This window comes from Cyprinus carpio, chromosome A25 (assembly GCF_018340385.1).
Source record: "Cyprinus carpio isolate SPL01 chromosome A25, ASM1834038v1, whole genome shotgun sequence".
Lineage (NCBI taxonomy): Eukaryota > Metazoa > Chordata > Actinopteri > Cypriniformes > Cyprinidae > Cyprinus > Cyprinus carpio.
In genome coordinates this window covers 9,974,036-9,990,094 of record NC_056596.1, presented here as the reverse complement: position 1 = coordinate 9,990,094, position 16,059 = coordinate 9,974,036, and the positions used below count along the sequence as shown (strand labels likewise).

Sequence of the window (16,059 nt, the reverse complement as noted above, 5' to 3'; positions counted from 1 at the left end):
TATTTATTGTTAAGTCTTACTATTTAAATCAGAGAGTTTTACACACCGGTCTGTTATTTTTCACACCCCGAAACGTGCCGCAGAACGAAACTAACTGATTGGTTGTTTGACGTGTCGGTCAAACGGCCTCATTGGCGGGCCTTGCCCAAAGAAAGCTGCCATGGATTCCAGACCTTTAGCTGTCAGTCTGAAGGTCTGGCTACGTGAGACTAGGGTGTGAGTATTGAGTGTGGGGTCTTATGGTGGTTTGACCATTTTTGGCAGGGTTGCCTGGAGTAGATGTCCCTCAGCCCTGCTTAGTTTTGGGTTTAGATTTTCTTTGGAAAGTGTACTGAATTGTTTTTTTGTTTGTTTGTTTGTTTTGTTTTTTTAATTTGTAAATTGTCTTTTTTTGTGTGTATATGTGTGTATTTTTGTTGGCATTCTAACTTACTGTTATTTTGTTTCCTTTTCACTGTTTATTCCTTTGATATAAACCTTTCTTGTGTATATATTGTGGTGTTATAAGTGTGTCGAATAGGATACTTTACAGAGGGAACGGGTGTTTTATTGGAGTTTTTCTAGTAATTTATTGCTTGAATAAAAGTGTTTTTATGGGAACTTACATCTCTGACCATTCCTTTGTCCGATAACGAACCTGTGTGACCTTGAAGAAAATGTCATGCTTATAGAGTTCCTAGGATAACAGGAACCTAGGAAGTGAAGTCGACATAAAATATTTATTTTAAGGGGAATAACAGAAGGAAATCAAATTGTTTGTTTGATTCCTTGTTGTCTTGTCAACAAGGCCCCTTGGGCCACACTTGTTCAAAGTAATTATTAGATAGTTGCAGCTGTTTAATGCTAACATCTGGAATAATGTACCATTATATTATACATTAGATAGTTTTGAACAATATACTTTAATATATTTTGGGACAGACCAAACGTTGCTTAAATGTATGATTTTGCCACAATCAGCAGAACATGAAATGTTCTTGCTGAGTTATGGCACCGTCTTGTGGTGTGACTGACTAGAATGCACTGAGGTCGGAAATGTGGCATTTGCTCCACAATGTCAGGAGGAGTGGTTCCAGTATGACTTTTACTCCTGGGACAGAACAACTGATATTGGTAGATGCAGCAACATTCACCATATGAAAATGAGAAAATGTGCAGGGAGATGACCATGTGGCGGCATTCTGATAATAAAACTCCTTTAAGAGCAGCCCTTGATGTTGCTACACCCCTAACAGAATGGCCTGTAGTATGTACAGGCAGTGTCTGACCAGAATTCATATAGGCCAACTCAATCATTTCTACCATCCAGTGGGAGAGACACTGCTTAGAGAGTGGGAAACCCTGCTTGACTACAGAAAAACACAGAGAGAGCTGCTCTGTTCAGGCTACATCAGCTGTTTCTGTACCATAATGTCTCAACACCCTAACTGAGCACAGCAGGCACTGTTGTTCATCATTGCTGTCAATGTATTCTGATAAGTCAATGGGCTGGTTCCATTGTGAGGATCTTGAGGCAAGCATGTTGGGATTGGTCTTAACTTAAAGGGGTCATATGAAGCGATTTACAAGCTGTTCGTGAATATATAAAATCCCTAAAGTTGTAAAGACTAAAGTCTCAAACCCAAAGAGATATTCTTTATAAAAGTTAAGACTCGTCCATGCCCTCCTAAAACGCCTCATTTAAACACGCCCCCACATGTCTATATCACTGTGTGGCGTCACTTTTGCATGACACCGCCCAAATGTTCACACAAAGAATGAAGGCGTAACTCTTTTTCTTGCTGTAGTATTGTTGCTGCTGCCGCCGCCATGTCGTGGACATGCTGTGTGTTTCATTCTGAAAGCGAAACTACTTTGTTTGGCCTTCCAAAAGAGGACACAACTAGAAATCAGGGGCTAAGTTGTATTTACAGCACTATTCCAGAACAGTTCAAACCAAATATTTTACGGAGGACGAGGACTGTTTCCTGGGAGAGTAGCCTACAATGCCGGTGTTCTGACAAATAATGTTGACTCACAGCCTGTAAGTATGTTTTCATATTTAAAGAATTTGCCACTGCTGATTCAAACGCGAGTTTTGAGCAGTGTAGAGTAGCACTTGTTGTTTGTCATTTCTCCGATCACATATGGAGACATTTTATGTTTACATGGCGCAAAACACAATGCATAAAATGATAGTATAAGTCATTATAATCAGTAATTATGTCCCCACTGGATGCAACAAAAGACTTGTTTGTAATGGGTTTTATTGGTTTTGTCTCGTTGCGCCGGGACACGGCATCATAATATGGTAAGGGACATAACATTTCCGTCACACACTTGAGTTATTCTGCCAATCACAATGTACTGGACAGCTGGCCAATCAGAGCACACCTCACTTTTCTAAAATCCTGAGACTTCCTTTTCTTTTGAGGTCTCTCAGCCTCCTCCTGTGAGTGACACTTTATAGATTTTCTCTCATTAAAGGGAGAAAAATTCCTTGAAGCTTTAGCACAGTCTCATCACATTTGCCCATAAGGTTCACCAGACTAGTTTGAGCCGCTGACACTGGTGAGTGCCTCACAGCGATGGTCCAACCTTAAGCAGAGTTCATGGCCATCATGCATCTACAAATTATTAGATCATTGGGCACATTGTCTTGGTTCATTGTTAAACATTAATCAATATAGTAGTGTGTTGAGTAGTGTATGAGTTCCACGATGCAGGAATGGTGGAATCCAGTCATAAAAATGAAGTTTACTGTTTAACGTGGAAAGTCATTGAATTTGTCAAATTTTGGACGAGTAAATCAAAAGTAGGGCAGTACACTGAAATCATTATATTGACTATTGTCTGTGAATATTAAACTGCAAAAAGACTATTTAAAGGGGTCATATGATGCAATTTCAATTTTTCCTTTCTCTTTGGAGTGTTACAAGCTCTTGGTGCATAAAGAAGATCTGTAAAGTTGCAAAGACTAAAGTCTTAAATCCAAAGAGATATTCTTTATAAAAGTTACCTAAAACGCCTCATTCTAACATGCCCCACGTCTTTGTCACGATGTGGGAAGATTTGCATAATGCCGCCCAAATGTTCACACAAAGAAAGAAGGCGTAACTTTTTAGCAACGTCATATGACCCATTTAAATACAAATCCTGCATGTTCTGCGTGTCTCTGTGTGAATAAATAGTGCAGATGTGTGGTTCCATTTACTACACATACTGAAGCACCTGTGTGAAGCTAGCTGTGTTTTGAGCCTCTGCTGTTTAAGAAAAATGTATCATAAAACATAAAATAAAACATATTTAATAAAGAAAACAATAAAACATTAAGTAAAGAAAAAAATAAAACATTAAATAAAACGACTCAAGTGGCTGCTATGCAAATTTGCTAATATGCTACTAATTTGCAAATATGCTAATTTTGCTACGTGTTGTTTTTGCTTTAAAAAAAAAAAAACCCCTAGCAACAGCTTGTGGAGGATGAAGTAACTTGTAGCTCTGGCAAAAAGTCACCAAACTGTGATTGTTTGAGCTCTGAATTGCTCCATCTCAAGAAAGTCTGTTGTGTTCAATAGGCTTCTCGAATCAATCTTTAATCAAAACATTAAATAGAACACTTTAATTGAAACCCCGAATGGAAGGATGCAAAAAAAGAAAATGAGGATGGAGGAATCAAAGGAAAGCTTATTTGTACATTAGAATATTCTTGATCACTTAAGTATGGCTTCAAACCATCATCAGCTGTGCTCAAGTTATCATAAAGGGATCTTTATGTATGTGAAAGGGGGAATAAGACTGACAAAATACACTAACTTTGTATGCACACACTACATTACATCAGTAAGTTCAAGATGTCCGGTTCTTGGTGTAAGAACTAATCAATCTTTTGAGCTGGTTCTCATAAAGTATCCAGTCGAGACGGATCACAAGTTCAAACTGTCTAAATAAGTCATAGCCTCTCATAAATATGTTACACTTTAAAGGTAAATCCACATTGTTTATAAGGGGGACATCTTTCCCATCTTACCCGTTTATCGTATCTCAAGTCTGTTCAATTATCAGCAATGCACTAAGTTTGCCATCTTACCGGCATACAGTATGTAGAATGACCTTTTTATTTGCCTAGAAATGGTATTGAAATGCTTATTATTTGTAATTATTTGTAGCTATATCAGTATCTCATGTAAGTTTTTGTTCCAGAACCACGTCTATTTGCATTAGAGTTATGATCAGTAAACTCACTGAAAGAGATCATGGAATCTGCAGTGTGAATTACCTCAGCAATGTCTTTACACAGTCCTGACCAACTGTCTGCAGGGGTTTGAATCAACCTAAATTAGTGTGTAAAATAAACCCTCAATCACAAGTTGTATTACATGGCGTATTATAACATCAATGATGTTATACACAGCTGTCAAGGGGTGACCATTTTTGTATAAAGGTCTTAATCTGCGGGAACCACAAGGGAAACATCCACTACGAAGCATCAAACTGGCAGTCAGGAGATGCGAAACATAACTAGATAGTATTGTAGGAAGTAGGAAGAAAAAGAAACCAATTCCAAGCATATTTCCAAACCTGCAAGTACATGGTTTCCAAGTAATGATGAATCCTCAAATTCAAATTTTTTATCGCTGTAAGACAGAACAGCCCTCCAGTTGACTCCAACGTTTACCTTCTTCAGCCTCAGCTCTAGTGGACATCTGGTGACAATTCCTATTGCAAACACAGTTCAGTTAACAATTAGTAGAACACTTACAGTCAAAATTATGTGACAATTGCTTTATATTCAAAAACACCATGCAGTGCAGGTGCTGAATAAAGAAATGTTTTTCTTATTGGTTAGCATTCTGTTAACTTTTATATAGGTATCTTATAGCAAATGAGATTAAGACCAGCCCTCACCACTCCCTCTTGGTAATGCAACTCCAGACAGTGCTTCCAGCACAGAGCTTTTCCCAGAACTCTGGTCTCCGATTACTATGATTGTCGGTAATGCCAAGTCCTTATGAATTCCAGCTGACCTCAGAGTGTCAATTAGATCTATATATGGACGAATACTCTCCTCTAAATGACTGTGAACTGCTCCCTTCATTTCCTGACTGTAAAAATAATGTACATTTTATTGTAAAACGTCCCTGATTGCACAGTTTTACTGTATTTCATTATGTTTGTCCTTCTCTATATACCATTTATTTACCTTTTATTTATTTTACCTTTGTATCAAATTAATTTTTATATTAAATTTTTGTGTATTTTTTCTTAGATAATTAACAGTATTTTTCACTTTATTATGCAATAAAAAGTAAAGCACTTTTGATTTCCATGTGAAATGTGCTAAATAAATTAACTTGAATTAACCTAATGTACGTTTCAAATGTTTGTTTTTTTTTTTAAATCCAGAACAATATTTGTCAATATTAATTAACCAGATTAATTAAAATTTGTTAGAAATAATAACATACTAACCAATTTGAGAACTATGATGTTTTCTATTTCATCAATTTAAATTATAAGAATAAGAGAATAGAAAATATTCCTTGCCTGGGCATTTTCTGGAAAACCAAAAAGGGTTGGAATGAAAGTTTATTCTGGAGAATAGATGATATCCTTCTTTCTGGATGCCTGTTTCAAATTTCAGAGCGTACGCTTCATCCAAACACAGTGTCTGTAGATAGTGATGCTGAAGAGAAAACAGAAGAGGATCCTTTATATCAGACTCTTATAGTGTACCACACCCACTGTAAAATGAAAATGAAAGTAAACAAATTTAAAAGCAAGGTTCTGTTACCTTTATCTTTCACACGGCAAACATTCTCATACTCACATTTCACTTGGCAATGATAGCAAGTATCGTTTTGTTTTTTTAATGTCACCATTGTATTTGTTACTTGTTACATTGTCTACACAACACACAATAAAGTTGTTTATTCTATGTAGGATTGATTTTGATTGTCTATGTTTTCATTATTTAACGGTTATTTTTCTTGATGTGAATGGCTCTTAAAGCGATAGTTAACCCCAAGTTGAAAATATTGTATCATCACACCTCATGACAGCCAATGACATCTGTTAAACAGTTTAGTCAATAAGAACACTAGCAGTGGAAAATTATGTAACAAGAACATTATACTGTTTACTATATACTGTAAAACATTAGTGCAGGTGCTGACCAAAGAAATCTTTTTTTATTATTATTATTTTTTTAATTCTATGTCTTTCTTCTGTAGAATATAAATGAAAATATTTGAAAAAAATAATTTGTTTAAAAATAAATGTGATCTAATGGGTCCAGTGATTTGTTTGGACTCCACATTTCTTCCAAAATATCATCTCTTTTTCTGTAGAGGAAAGAAATGCAAACTGCTAAATGCTGATACTTTCTGCCAAAGAAGTGTGCCTGTGAATTTATAGGAATTTTGTTAGAAGCAAATTATTATTATATCTCCCTCCAATAACATGAAAAAAATAATCTGCTTTTCTGAGGAAATGTATTGATTTAGTGTTGATAGGTACTTATGTTTAATGCCAGCATACAACAGTCTTTGTAATTTGAATTTAACCACAGTCCATTAAAAAGCTTAATTTTCTTAAAGTTCAGGCCTGTGTGTTCTTCCAGAGGAATGTGAATTAGAGGTTTGTTTGAGCCAGTGTCCTCTCAAGATGACCTACCCATTTTAGGGTTAGAGATGGATTAGTCCTGCCTCAAAATATGTTATCCATGATAGCAACATGTGCTGTTTTTCTCTGACTCACAAAACATGCTACCTTAAAAAGCATACAGGCCGACTGCCTTAAATAATTAAAGTAAATATACTAATTTGGCTCCAGTAAAGTGGACTAGTATCATCTAAAGTATCATATTTTCTGTAGTAACCAATTAATATTAAAACAATATAAAATATTATAACATGGAATATAAGGAAAATTATGACTCTTGTGTCAGTTGCTAGCACACTTGATTTTCTCAAATACTTTTTAGTGCATATACAACTGTATTTGTGTAAAACATTGACATTTGTATGGAGACAAAGGGCTTCAGTTCAGTAAGGTCCAAGTTTATCAAAAACTTGACATAAAAAAATGACAATTCAAAACAATATCATTAATTTAAAAAATCTAAAACCTAAGTTCATATATGTAAAGAAAAAACGAAGAGAATTTATGAATTATAGCTTTGTTTTATTAAAATGTATAATGTGTAGACATTGTAGCAAGCTGAAATATATATATTTTTTTATTCAAAAACACTTTTAGTAGTTCCAAGCAAACTATCATTGGCTACATTTACATGCACACTTTTTGGTTCAATCGGACTGAATTCATTACCATTGATGAATCTGAATGTAGTGTTTACATGAACGCTAAATAAAGTGATCGGGTTCATGTGCTTGTTTATATGTAACAAGCTTCAAATCGGATAGGTTTTTTTTGTTTGTTTGTTTTTTGTTTTTTGACATGCGCACTGCTCAAATAGTGAAAGTGAAAGTGAAAAGTGAAAGTGACATATAGATAATATCGAGTTTCTCACTGTTTGCACATAATAACCACTCTCCTACACAGTTTCTTTATTTGTTTTAAACAGCAAAATTAATATTTACCCGTTTACGGATAAATATACATATAACCCGCTGTGCTGTGCTACTCGTATTTATCACGCCAAAAAAAAAAAAGCCCCTCCCCTCCCAATCCACTGGTTGCCTGTGGATGAGTATCCAAAACAAGGTTGTCCTGCTCCACTTCACAGTTGCCGAGTAAAAGCAGAGTTTTATAATGACAGGACACGCATTTATACAACTTTATTCAAAAGGAAGAGCCGCTCGTTCCGTGCGTCATACATCATTACGTTATTTCTGCGTCATTGCAAATGTGCAGTTCTTTCAGTTTCGTGGTTCAATCCGATCGAGTGTTTAAAAGTTTCATTCGGATTGAGTTCAATCGGATCGATTAAGTTGTTTATATGAACGTCTTTCCACTTACACTTACTTCACACTCATCTTTAAGGGTTTTTTATTTCAAATAATTACTCATGATTAAACTGAACCTTAACCTTGAACCTAAAAAAATCAATACGATTCCTATAAAGCCCCTCAAACTACACTTTTGTTCTTTGATTTTGATATTTCTTTTGCTGCTAACTTTAAAATGCTTTTAGTGATCAAGCATAAGACAAAAATATAGGCAACTTGTGTCTCAGAGGTATATACTGATGCGTTCTTGTGCCAGACACAGTCTCTCCATGCATTGGTGTAAGTCTGCTCTCTTCCGTCCAGCCTCTGTGTCCTCCACAAGCAGCTTCACAACATCAGCTCCATCCCGCAGGTCCATAGAATGAGCCCACAGCATCACAGCAGCTTCCTTCAGTATGAACAGAAGAATCACCATGGGAATGAAGTCAGCCAGATGCTGATACACCTTCTGATAGATCGAGAAAACATATGGGAGGATTTCAGTGCATTCAATACCAAAAATACAAGCAGTTAACATTGAAATCTAGAACAGATTTAAACCTCGTAGTAGATGACCAGTTTATCAGGCATCAAGCTCCTGGTGTCAAAAACAGCACAGCTGTGGGGTGAGGTCACGTTCTCTCCTGTATATAAACTAATGGATTCATACTCCTGTCACTTTTCCACAAACTTGAAGTCTACAGTTTTCTAGAAAAAAATGGGATCCCGCGTGTACACAAGTTTCTCCATGTTAATGTACTCATGGATCCTCTTCTCCACCTTGCTTTCTTGGTTTGATTGAATGTCGTCAATATGGTTCTAAGGGAAGATACACCAGGAATGTCATAAAATGTTATTTTTAAGACTTTTATTGTCTATGCCTATTTAATGCAATCAACAAGTGTCATTTTAACCCACCTGAATTATGTGTTTCAGATTAGGTTAGTTTGGGAAACACAGCTCACACATGACTCTGAACTCCTTCTGCACAATATCTAAGATGAAAACCATTATTATTAATCATATCAAACATAATACACATACAAAGGAAATGCAAGTTGAAGTCCAAAGTATCCAAAGCAGGTTGATTTAGGTCTCCAACATGTTTCTTCACCATTGATCCATACACACAGTAGTTACTGAAAGTCACCAGTTCTCTCCCACGATGGGCCTCGTCATATTTTTCTGTCATTTGTTTTAAGGACTCTCTGACTAAAATCAAATAATCTTACGATAGTCATCTCAAATTACAAGGTTACAGGTGAACGGTGATAGCTTTGAATGCAAAAATAAATCAGTTTGTTCCTCGAATTTTACTATTTGTATTTTCATTGTATCACCCCATTTGTTGTTCCAAAAAAATGTGTCTGTATTAGTGACAGATTTTACAGTGACTCTTTCTGCAGCGAGTTTTATCAGTGAATCAAATTAACCGAATCAAAACACTGAATCATAATAGAATGAATGTCATATTTTGCTGAATGGTCCCTTTGTGGTGTATTGTACATTGTGTCCAATCACCAAGATTTTTATATATCTGTATGACGTACATGATGCTTTGGAATTATTCAGATGACATTCCCATTGCTTGAACACTGGTTGAAGGTGTGAATAGAGGTTCCCATTGTCTGATTCTCCTGTTCTGCACAGCTCACTTATCTGGTCACTGAAATCCAAGATTTTCTACACATTCAGAGAAATAGATGTTCTAGTTGGTATATTTCAATCAGGCTAGTTTTAGATACTGGTCAACTAGTAATGAAGTTGCCTTTACTATACCTTCTTGAGATAAGGCCCCATGCCCTCAGGTTCTAAAGGAGGACCCTCAGCGTAATTCTTGAGCTCAGCTCTCACTGCAGACAAGTGGATATGAATTTGATCTCTTAGAGATGTTTTCATTGATGTCACTCTGGGCTCTACATCGGACAATGGTGTAACCCTTCTTGAGAGGAACACTTTACCCTGCAGAACTTGTAAGATGTCGGCCTCTGCTCCTTTATCTGCCAGGTCTGGCTTTGTCAGTATTGCTGAAGCAATAAAAAGTTTTTGAATAGACACTGCACACTCTAATGTGAAAATGAATCTGTAGTTTATATGAAAAATTATACCTAAAGTCCTTGAGTCACTAGGGTTGACACCCTGAGCCATTCTAAGTACTTCCAGGGTTGCAATGTCGACATTGCAGGGAACAACAACCAAATTAATGGTTTCTTTTTTTGGAAATGAATTTCAATATCAAAAGTGAAAGTGATGTAAAATACAGCCAAGTATGGTGACCCATACTCAGAATTTTTGCTCTGCATTTAACCCATCCAAAGTGCGCACACACAGCAGTGAACACACACACACCATGAACACACACCCAGAGCAGTGGGCAGCCATTTATGCTGCAGCGCCCTGGGAGCAGTTGGGGGTTCGGTGCCTTGCTCAAGGGCACCTCAGTCGAACCCACAACCTTAGAGTTAGGAGTCATACTCTCTAACCATTAGGCCACGATATCAGGCATCGAATCTGAAATGAATCAAAGACCAATTGTTATCTATTTACATCAACTTAATATTTTATATTAAATTTTACTAAAATTTTACTTTTTAAATGTTAATAATTTTTTTTAAATTGAATTACACTATTATTTTGCATTTTTAATTCAGTTTTGTGTAAACAATTATTTTTCCTGAACTGAATGCATACAAATATATGGAGATTAAACACAATTATCAATTAATCTGTATTTTGTTATCACCTGGTCTCCGATGTCTTCTAGTTGCCCTTTCACAGGTACTCTTGTTATTCCAGGTAGATCAATCAGTGTGAGGTCGCACACATCAGTCCATGTGATCTCCAAACTGATGAGATCATTGCAGATTCCTACTCCATCTCCAGCAAGCATATTCTGTGCTGTAAAAGACAAATACTACATACTTACTCAGCCTTCATTCATCATGTAAGAAATATTTTAATACTTTAACTGAGAACTGATAAAACTGGAATTATATATCCCGCTATATATTATTACTTTGTAATGACATTTAGCTTTATATAGGCCTACTGTTCAGCCTCACGCCTTCTGACGTGACTTTCATCTTGTGCGGGATCATGAAACGTCTCGTGCACATCATTGTAGGAGATTATGGCCGTCCAGCCACTCCCATTATTAAGTTTCCTGAGTTTAAGCTCCAGTGGACAGCGGGTGACAATACCAGAATGGACCATATTAGAATAAATATAGATAGATAGATAGATAGATAGATAGATAGATAGATAGATAGATAGATAGATAGACAGACAGACATACAAATAGACAGATAGACAGATAGACAGATAGATAGATATAGTGTATTGTAGATGTATATCATAGCGTTCCCAAGAGGCAGAGCGACTCCTGATAGCACCTTTAAAAGAGCTTTGAGCTCTGGGTCTCCCATCACTGCGATGGATGGCAGTGCAAGTTCCTTCTCCATGCGATCTGTCTCATAAGGTCGAACCAGTGCATCCCACTGCTGTAGAAATATTCCACTGTTCTCTGTACTTCGAAAACACACATTTGACAGTTAGACTGCATTAATATTCAAATGAGAATGAATTGTAGATGGTTTTTAAACCTGATTTGGCCATTTAAATGCAGAATTTCCTTACCCATTTTCATCTGAAGAATCAAAATCTAATATTTCTGGTGAACTGTCCATGACTGAAATGAAATAAATCTCACTGACTGATCCTAAAATTATTAAATATAAAAGGCTTACTTTTAGCTGCAAATGTGTTTAGATTAGAATTTAAGATTTACTTAAATATGTCTGAATCAATTAAAGATTAAAGTCCTCAGTTGACAAAACTCCGGGGGCAAATGAGTTGTCAAATGCATACTATGAACTCTTTTATTATAGGTTTTTATATTGCTTGTTTTTGTTTTTGTTTGGGTTTTTACCAACAAGAGATGATGAGGTAAAAGTCACAAAGACCATCACTGTCCGGGCCACCAGAAGCGCTTTGATGACAGGGGAGGTCTACAGACTCCTGGAGACGCGGAAAACGCTGCCTTCAGAGCTGGAGGATGAGGGTGGGCCTGAGAAACGCCAGGGCCAACTATCCCGCTCATCATGAGCTATAGAGACAGTACGCTAAGAGGATACCCGCGTCGTGACAGCAGAGACAGACGGACCTTTCGTCAGGGGATACAGACCATTATGGACGACAAGCCCCCACCGCGGACCCTGTGGACAGCACCATCTCACTGCTGAATGAGCTGAACGCCTTCTTCGCTCACTTGAGGGCACAAAAACAGCTCCACTGCACAGAAGACCTCCTCCTCCTCCCGGGGACCAGGTGATGACGGGCTGTCCCCAAGCTCAGCGGAGGAGATCCCTCAGCAGGATCAACGCACACAAAGCTCCGTGGTCCTGACAACATTTCCTGGGCGTGGTACTGAGAGACTGTGCAGCGGAAACTCACTGAGTCTTCACAGACATTTTTTAACATCTCGCTTAGACAGGCTGTGGTCCCCACATGCTTCAAAGTTACCACCATCATTCCAGTCCCAAAGAAGCCTTATCATCCTGCTTCAATGACTACCATCCAGTTGCACTTCTCCTATTCTCATGAAGTGCGCTGTGAATGGCTAGTATTGCAACACATCAAGTCTGGCCCCCCCCAGCCCCATGGACTTTCCAGTTTTGCATATCGGTCCAACCGCTCAACCGATGATGCCATCTCAACTACCCTCCACTCAGCACTCACACATCTAGAGAAAAAAAAGGACTCATACATCAGAATGGCTGTTTCATAGACTTCAGTTCAGAATTCAACACAATCATCCCTCAACAGCTTCTTTCACAAACTGGTCGCGCTGCTGGGGCTCAACACTTCGCTGTGCAACTGGCTGTTAGACTTTCTGACTGGGAAGACCTCAGGCAGTACGGGGTGGGCAGCAACACCATCCAGCACCATCACACTGAACACTGGGGCCCCCCAAGGATGTGTGCTGAGACCCCTCCTCTTCACTCTGCTGACCCACACGACTGCACACCGTCACACAACTCCAAACCTCTTCATTAAGTTTTTTGCGGATGACCGACTGTGGTGGGTCTCATTAGCAACAATGAGATGAGAGATGCAAAAGTCTTCAGGAGCGCTGGTGAGCCGCCTGGCCGGGTTGGTGGCTGGTGGCAGTGACAACAATCGCTCTCTCTGAACTGGAGAAAAGATGAAGGAGAGTTGTTGTTGAGATTCAGAGAGTGGCACATCAGCAGCAAGCCTCCTTATGACCATCAACGGGTTGCGTGGATGTGAGAGAGTGAGCAGCACCAAGTTCGCGGGGTGTGCACATCACGAGAGGGACCTCTCCGTGGACCTGAAAACACTGCAGGCACTGGCCATAGAAAGCACAGAAGCGTCTTTACTTCCTCCACAAACTGAGAAGAGCTCAGAGCCCCGGCCCCACCTCATTCATGCTGCACCTTTCTACAGGGGCACCATCCGAGAGCATTCTGACGAGCTGCATCATTGTGTGGTATGGCGCATCCTGCAACTCACATGCCGGAAGACCCTTCAAATGCATAGTGAGAGCAGTTTGAGAAAGAATCATTGGTGCTCCTCCCTCCCCTTCCTCCAGGACATTATGGAACCAGTCTCACCCGTAAAGCCCTCTGGCATCGCAGGTGATCCCACAACACGCCGACACACAGCTTCTTCAGTCTGCTGCCAATAAGGAAGGCGACTGCGGGAGATCTCCCCAGCCAGGACCAGCAGACATGAAGGACGAAGCTTTCATCCATCAGGCTGTCAGGAAGTCTGAACTCCCATCAGTTTTTTAATAAAGAGACTGCTCTCTGAGATTTCCTGACACTTTTAATCAGACTGAATAAAGCTCTTATGCACCTAACAATCATTATATCTGCACTGTTTACTTTACTGAGTTTGCATTCCTAGCTACCATGTGCCGCTTTTACTCATCTTTCTTTTTTACATGACCTATTTGTACTTTATATTTTATTATCTGTATTTAATGTCTATACGGCTAGTGTTTTATCTTGTATGCACCAAGTGTTGAGAGTAACGCAATTTCAATTCTCCTGTATGTATGTACTGTACATGTGGAAGAATTGACAATAAAGCAGACTATTACTTGAACTTGACCTTGATTTGATTTGGAAATGACATTACCTGCTCAAAAGAGATGGATATTGGTTATGGTTTTCTTCCCTCCCACAAAGACCCCAGGTTTATCTCTGAATTTCAGCTGGAAATATATGAACTGCCAAGCTCTGCAATGAGTGTCCTTGCTTCATCATTATTCTCTAATAAAAGCAATCATATAAATTATGACCATGCTGAGAAAACAACCATGATACATGACATGATGAAACTAGGGACAAGAAATTCTAACTCTACTTTGTGGCCGGATCATCAAAAGAGGCAATCAACACAAAGAGAACCATCCTCGATTGACTTCCAGAAACTCGATCACTCCTCAACCTCTGTCAACAACAAAATGATTACATACATGTGAACTGAGAATGCAAATCAGTATTTATAAATGCAAGATTATTAACTAACAAATGGTGTAGCAAAGGAAAGATACCAACACTACTTCCATTCCACATTATTCGAAGCTGCCAGTGTTGACGTTGTTCACTCTCGTTATTTCCTGAATTTTGTATGAACTAAGTAAACAAGAGAAATGTTAAAATGAGACATTTATATCTATGAGAGTGACCCTAAACAATAACTTTCAATATTTCTACAAACAATATTCCTAAAACGATTATGTCTATACATATAATATATTGTAAAAAAAAAAAGTTTGCAAAACAAACAAAATAATTAATAATAATAAAATAATAATAATTATGAAGCTAAAGCAGCAAAACAGGGTACCCTTTTTTATTTGGCCTATTTTTTTTTACAGCAAAATTTACCCATCTTAACATACTTACACCATTGATAGCAGCAATATTTCCTTCCCCTTCGTCGGTTTCACGTGTTGTCTTTCTCCTATTATCCTAAAAACAAATGGCTAGTTTAAAATTCTGTTAAACAGTAACTTATGGCATTCATTTAATTTTCATTAAAAGCACAGATTGTAAATTTGACAACTTACAAGCCTGTACATTTTCCTCCCCTCAAAGCATATTCGGGTCCAATGATGTTTGTTGCGGCCGCTCTGTAAATCTTAAACGGTATAATTATTTTTCAGGACAATGGTTTTGGGGAGGCCACCATTTGCCTTTAAAACCTGATTAAACAATACAGAAACAGATATTTCAAAATGTGTACCCTAAATTTTTTTTTTTACAACTGTACCAGACCAGATTGTTCAATAAATGCTTACCATCTCTTTATGATTACTCAGGTTTCAACTGGTAAAGAAGCTGCTCCCCCCACTGACCCTTTCTGGGTTTTACAAACATATATAGTAAATAGTTATTAAACTATAAAGAATATACATAAATACACACAGATAAAGTATATACTAAATACTCCTTATATTAGTAACTCACCTAACTAAATCTGATAATGTTAGTTCAGGTCCATCTGCAGGAAGTTTGAAGACAAGGCATTGCTGATATTATAAGGCAGCTGCCACCATGAAAAGCTGAATCTCAATTTTTTCTGTGAAAGGCAATTTAATTGTGATTATATAATAATTCTCATTATACAGTAAATATCATCTTTGATTGTAGATTTACGTCCACGTTTTTCTCTTTGCTCCTAATAGGGTTGAGTTCAGTAACAGTAAATATAAAGACAATTGCATTTAAAGACATATTACAGTTTTTCTTGGTTTTGGATTGGACCAAAAATGTGGTCATTGATAGACAGCCCAGAGATCAACCTGGTGGACCTGGTTGATTAAGTGGTTAGAGCTTTTAGATCACGTTGGAGCAGTAACACAAAACAGAAACTACCATGTGACAAAAAAAACCAGTTTTAACCAGTTTAAGCAAACAGGAGTACAGGAAACCTAATAAAACAAGAATGAAATGATGATAAAGTCTATTAAGGAGGGCTGGGGCATCACAAACAACGTTTGAAAGGCTGAGAATACATTATTTTTCTGTCAACTATGCAAAGAAGACATTCATTGAAAGCATTGTGATACAAGACCAATGTAACCAGGAAGAAAACA

General features: G+C 37.7%; 1 protein-coding gene and 1 pseudogene across 1 annotated transcript in view; both read right to left on the bottom strand.

The window, feature by feature from the left end:
* Nucleotides 1-5,081, bottom strand: part of LOC109085153 (interferon-induced GTP-binding protein Mx2-like) — a 49,826-nt gene extending 44,745 nt beyond the window's left edge. Inside the window, exons 1-2 of the mRNA XM_042715406.1 lie at nucleotides 4,888-5,081; nucleotides 4,561-4,698 (exon numbers count right to left, since the gene is read on the bottom strand). Of these exons, the coding sequence (XP_042571340.1) occupies nucleotides 4,561-4,698; nucleotides 4,888-5,077 (328 nt within the window). The 5' untranslated portion in view covers nucleotides 5,078-5,081. The remainder of the gene's footprint in view (nucleotides 1-4,560; nucleotides 4,699-4,887) is intronic.
* A 2,996-nt stretch (nucleotides 5,082-8,077) lies between these two features.
* On the bottom strand, nucleotides 8,078-12,410 carry LOC109060812 (annotated as a pseudogene).
* Between the last annotated feature and the right edge of the window lie 3,649 nt (nucleotides 12,411-16,059).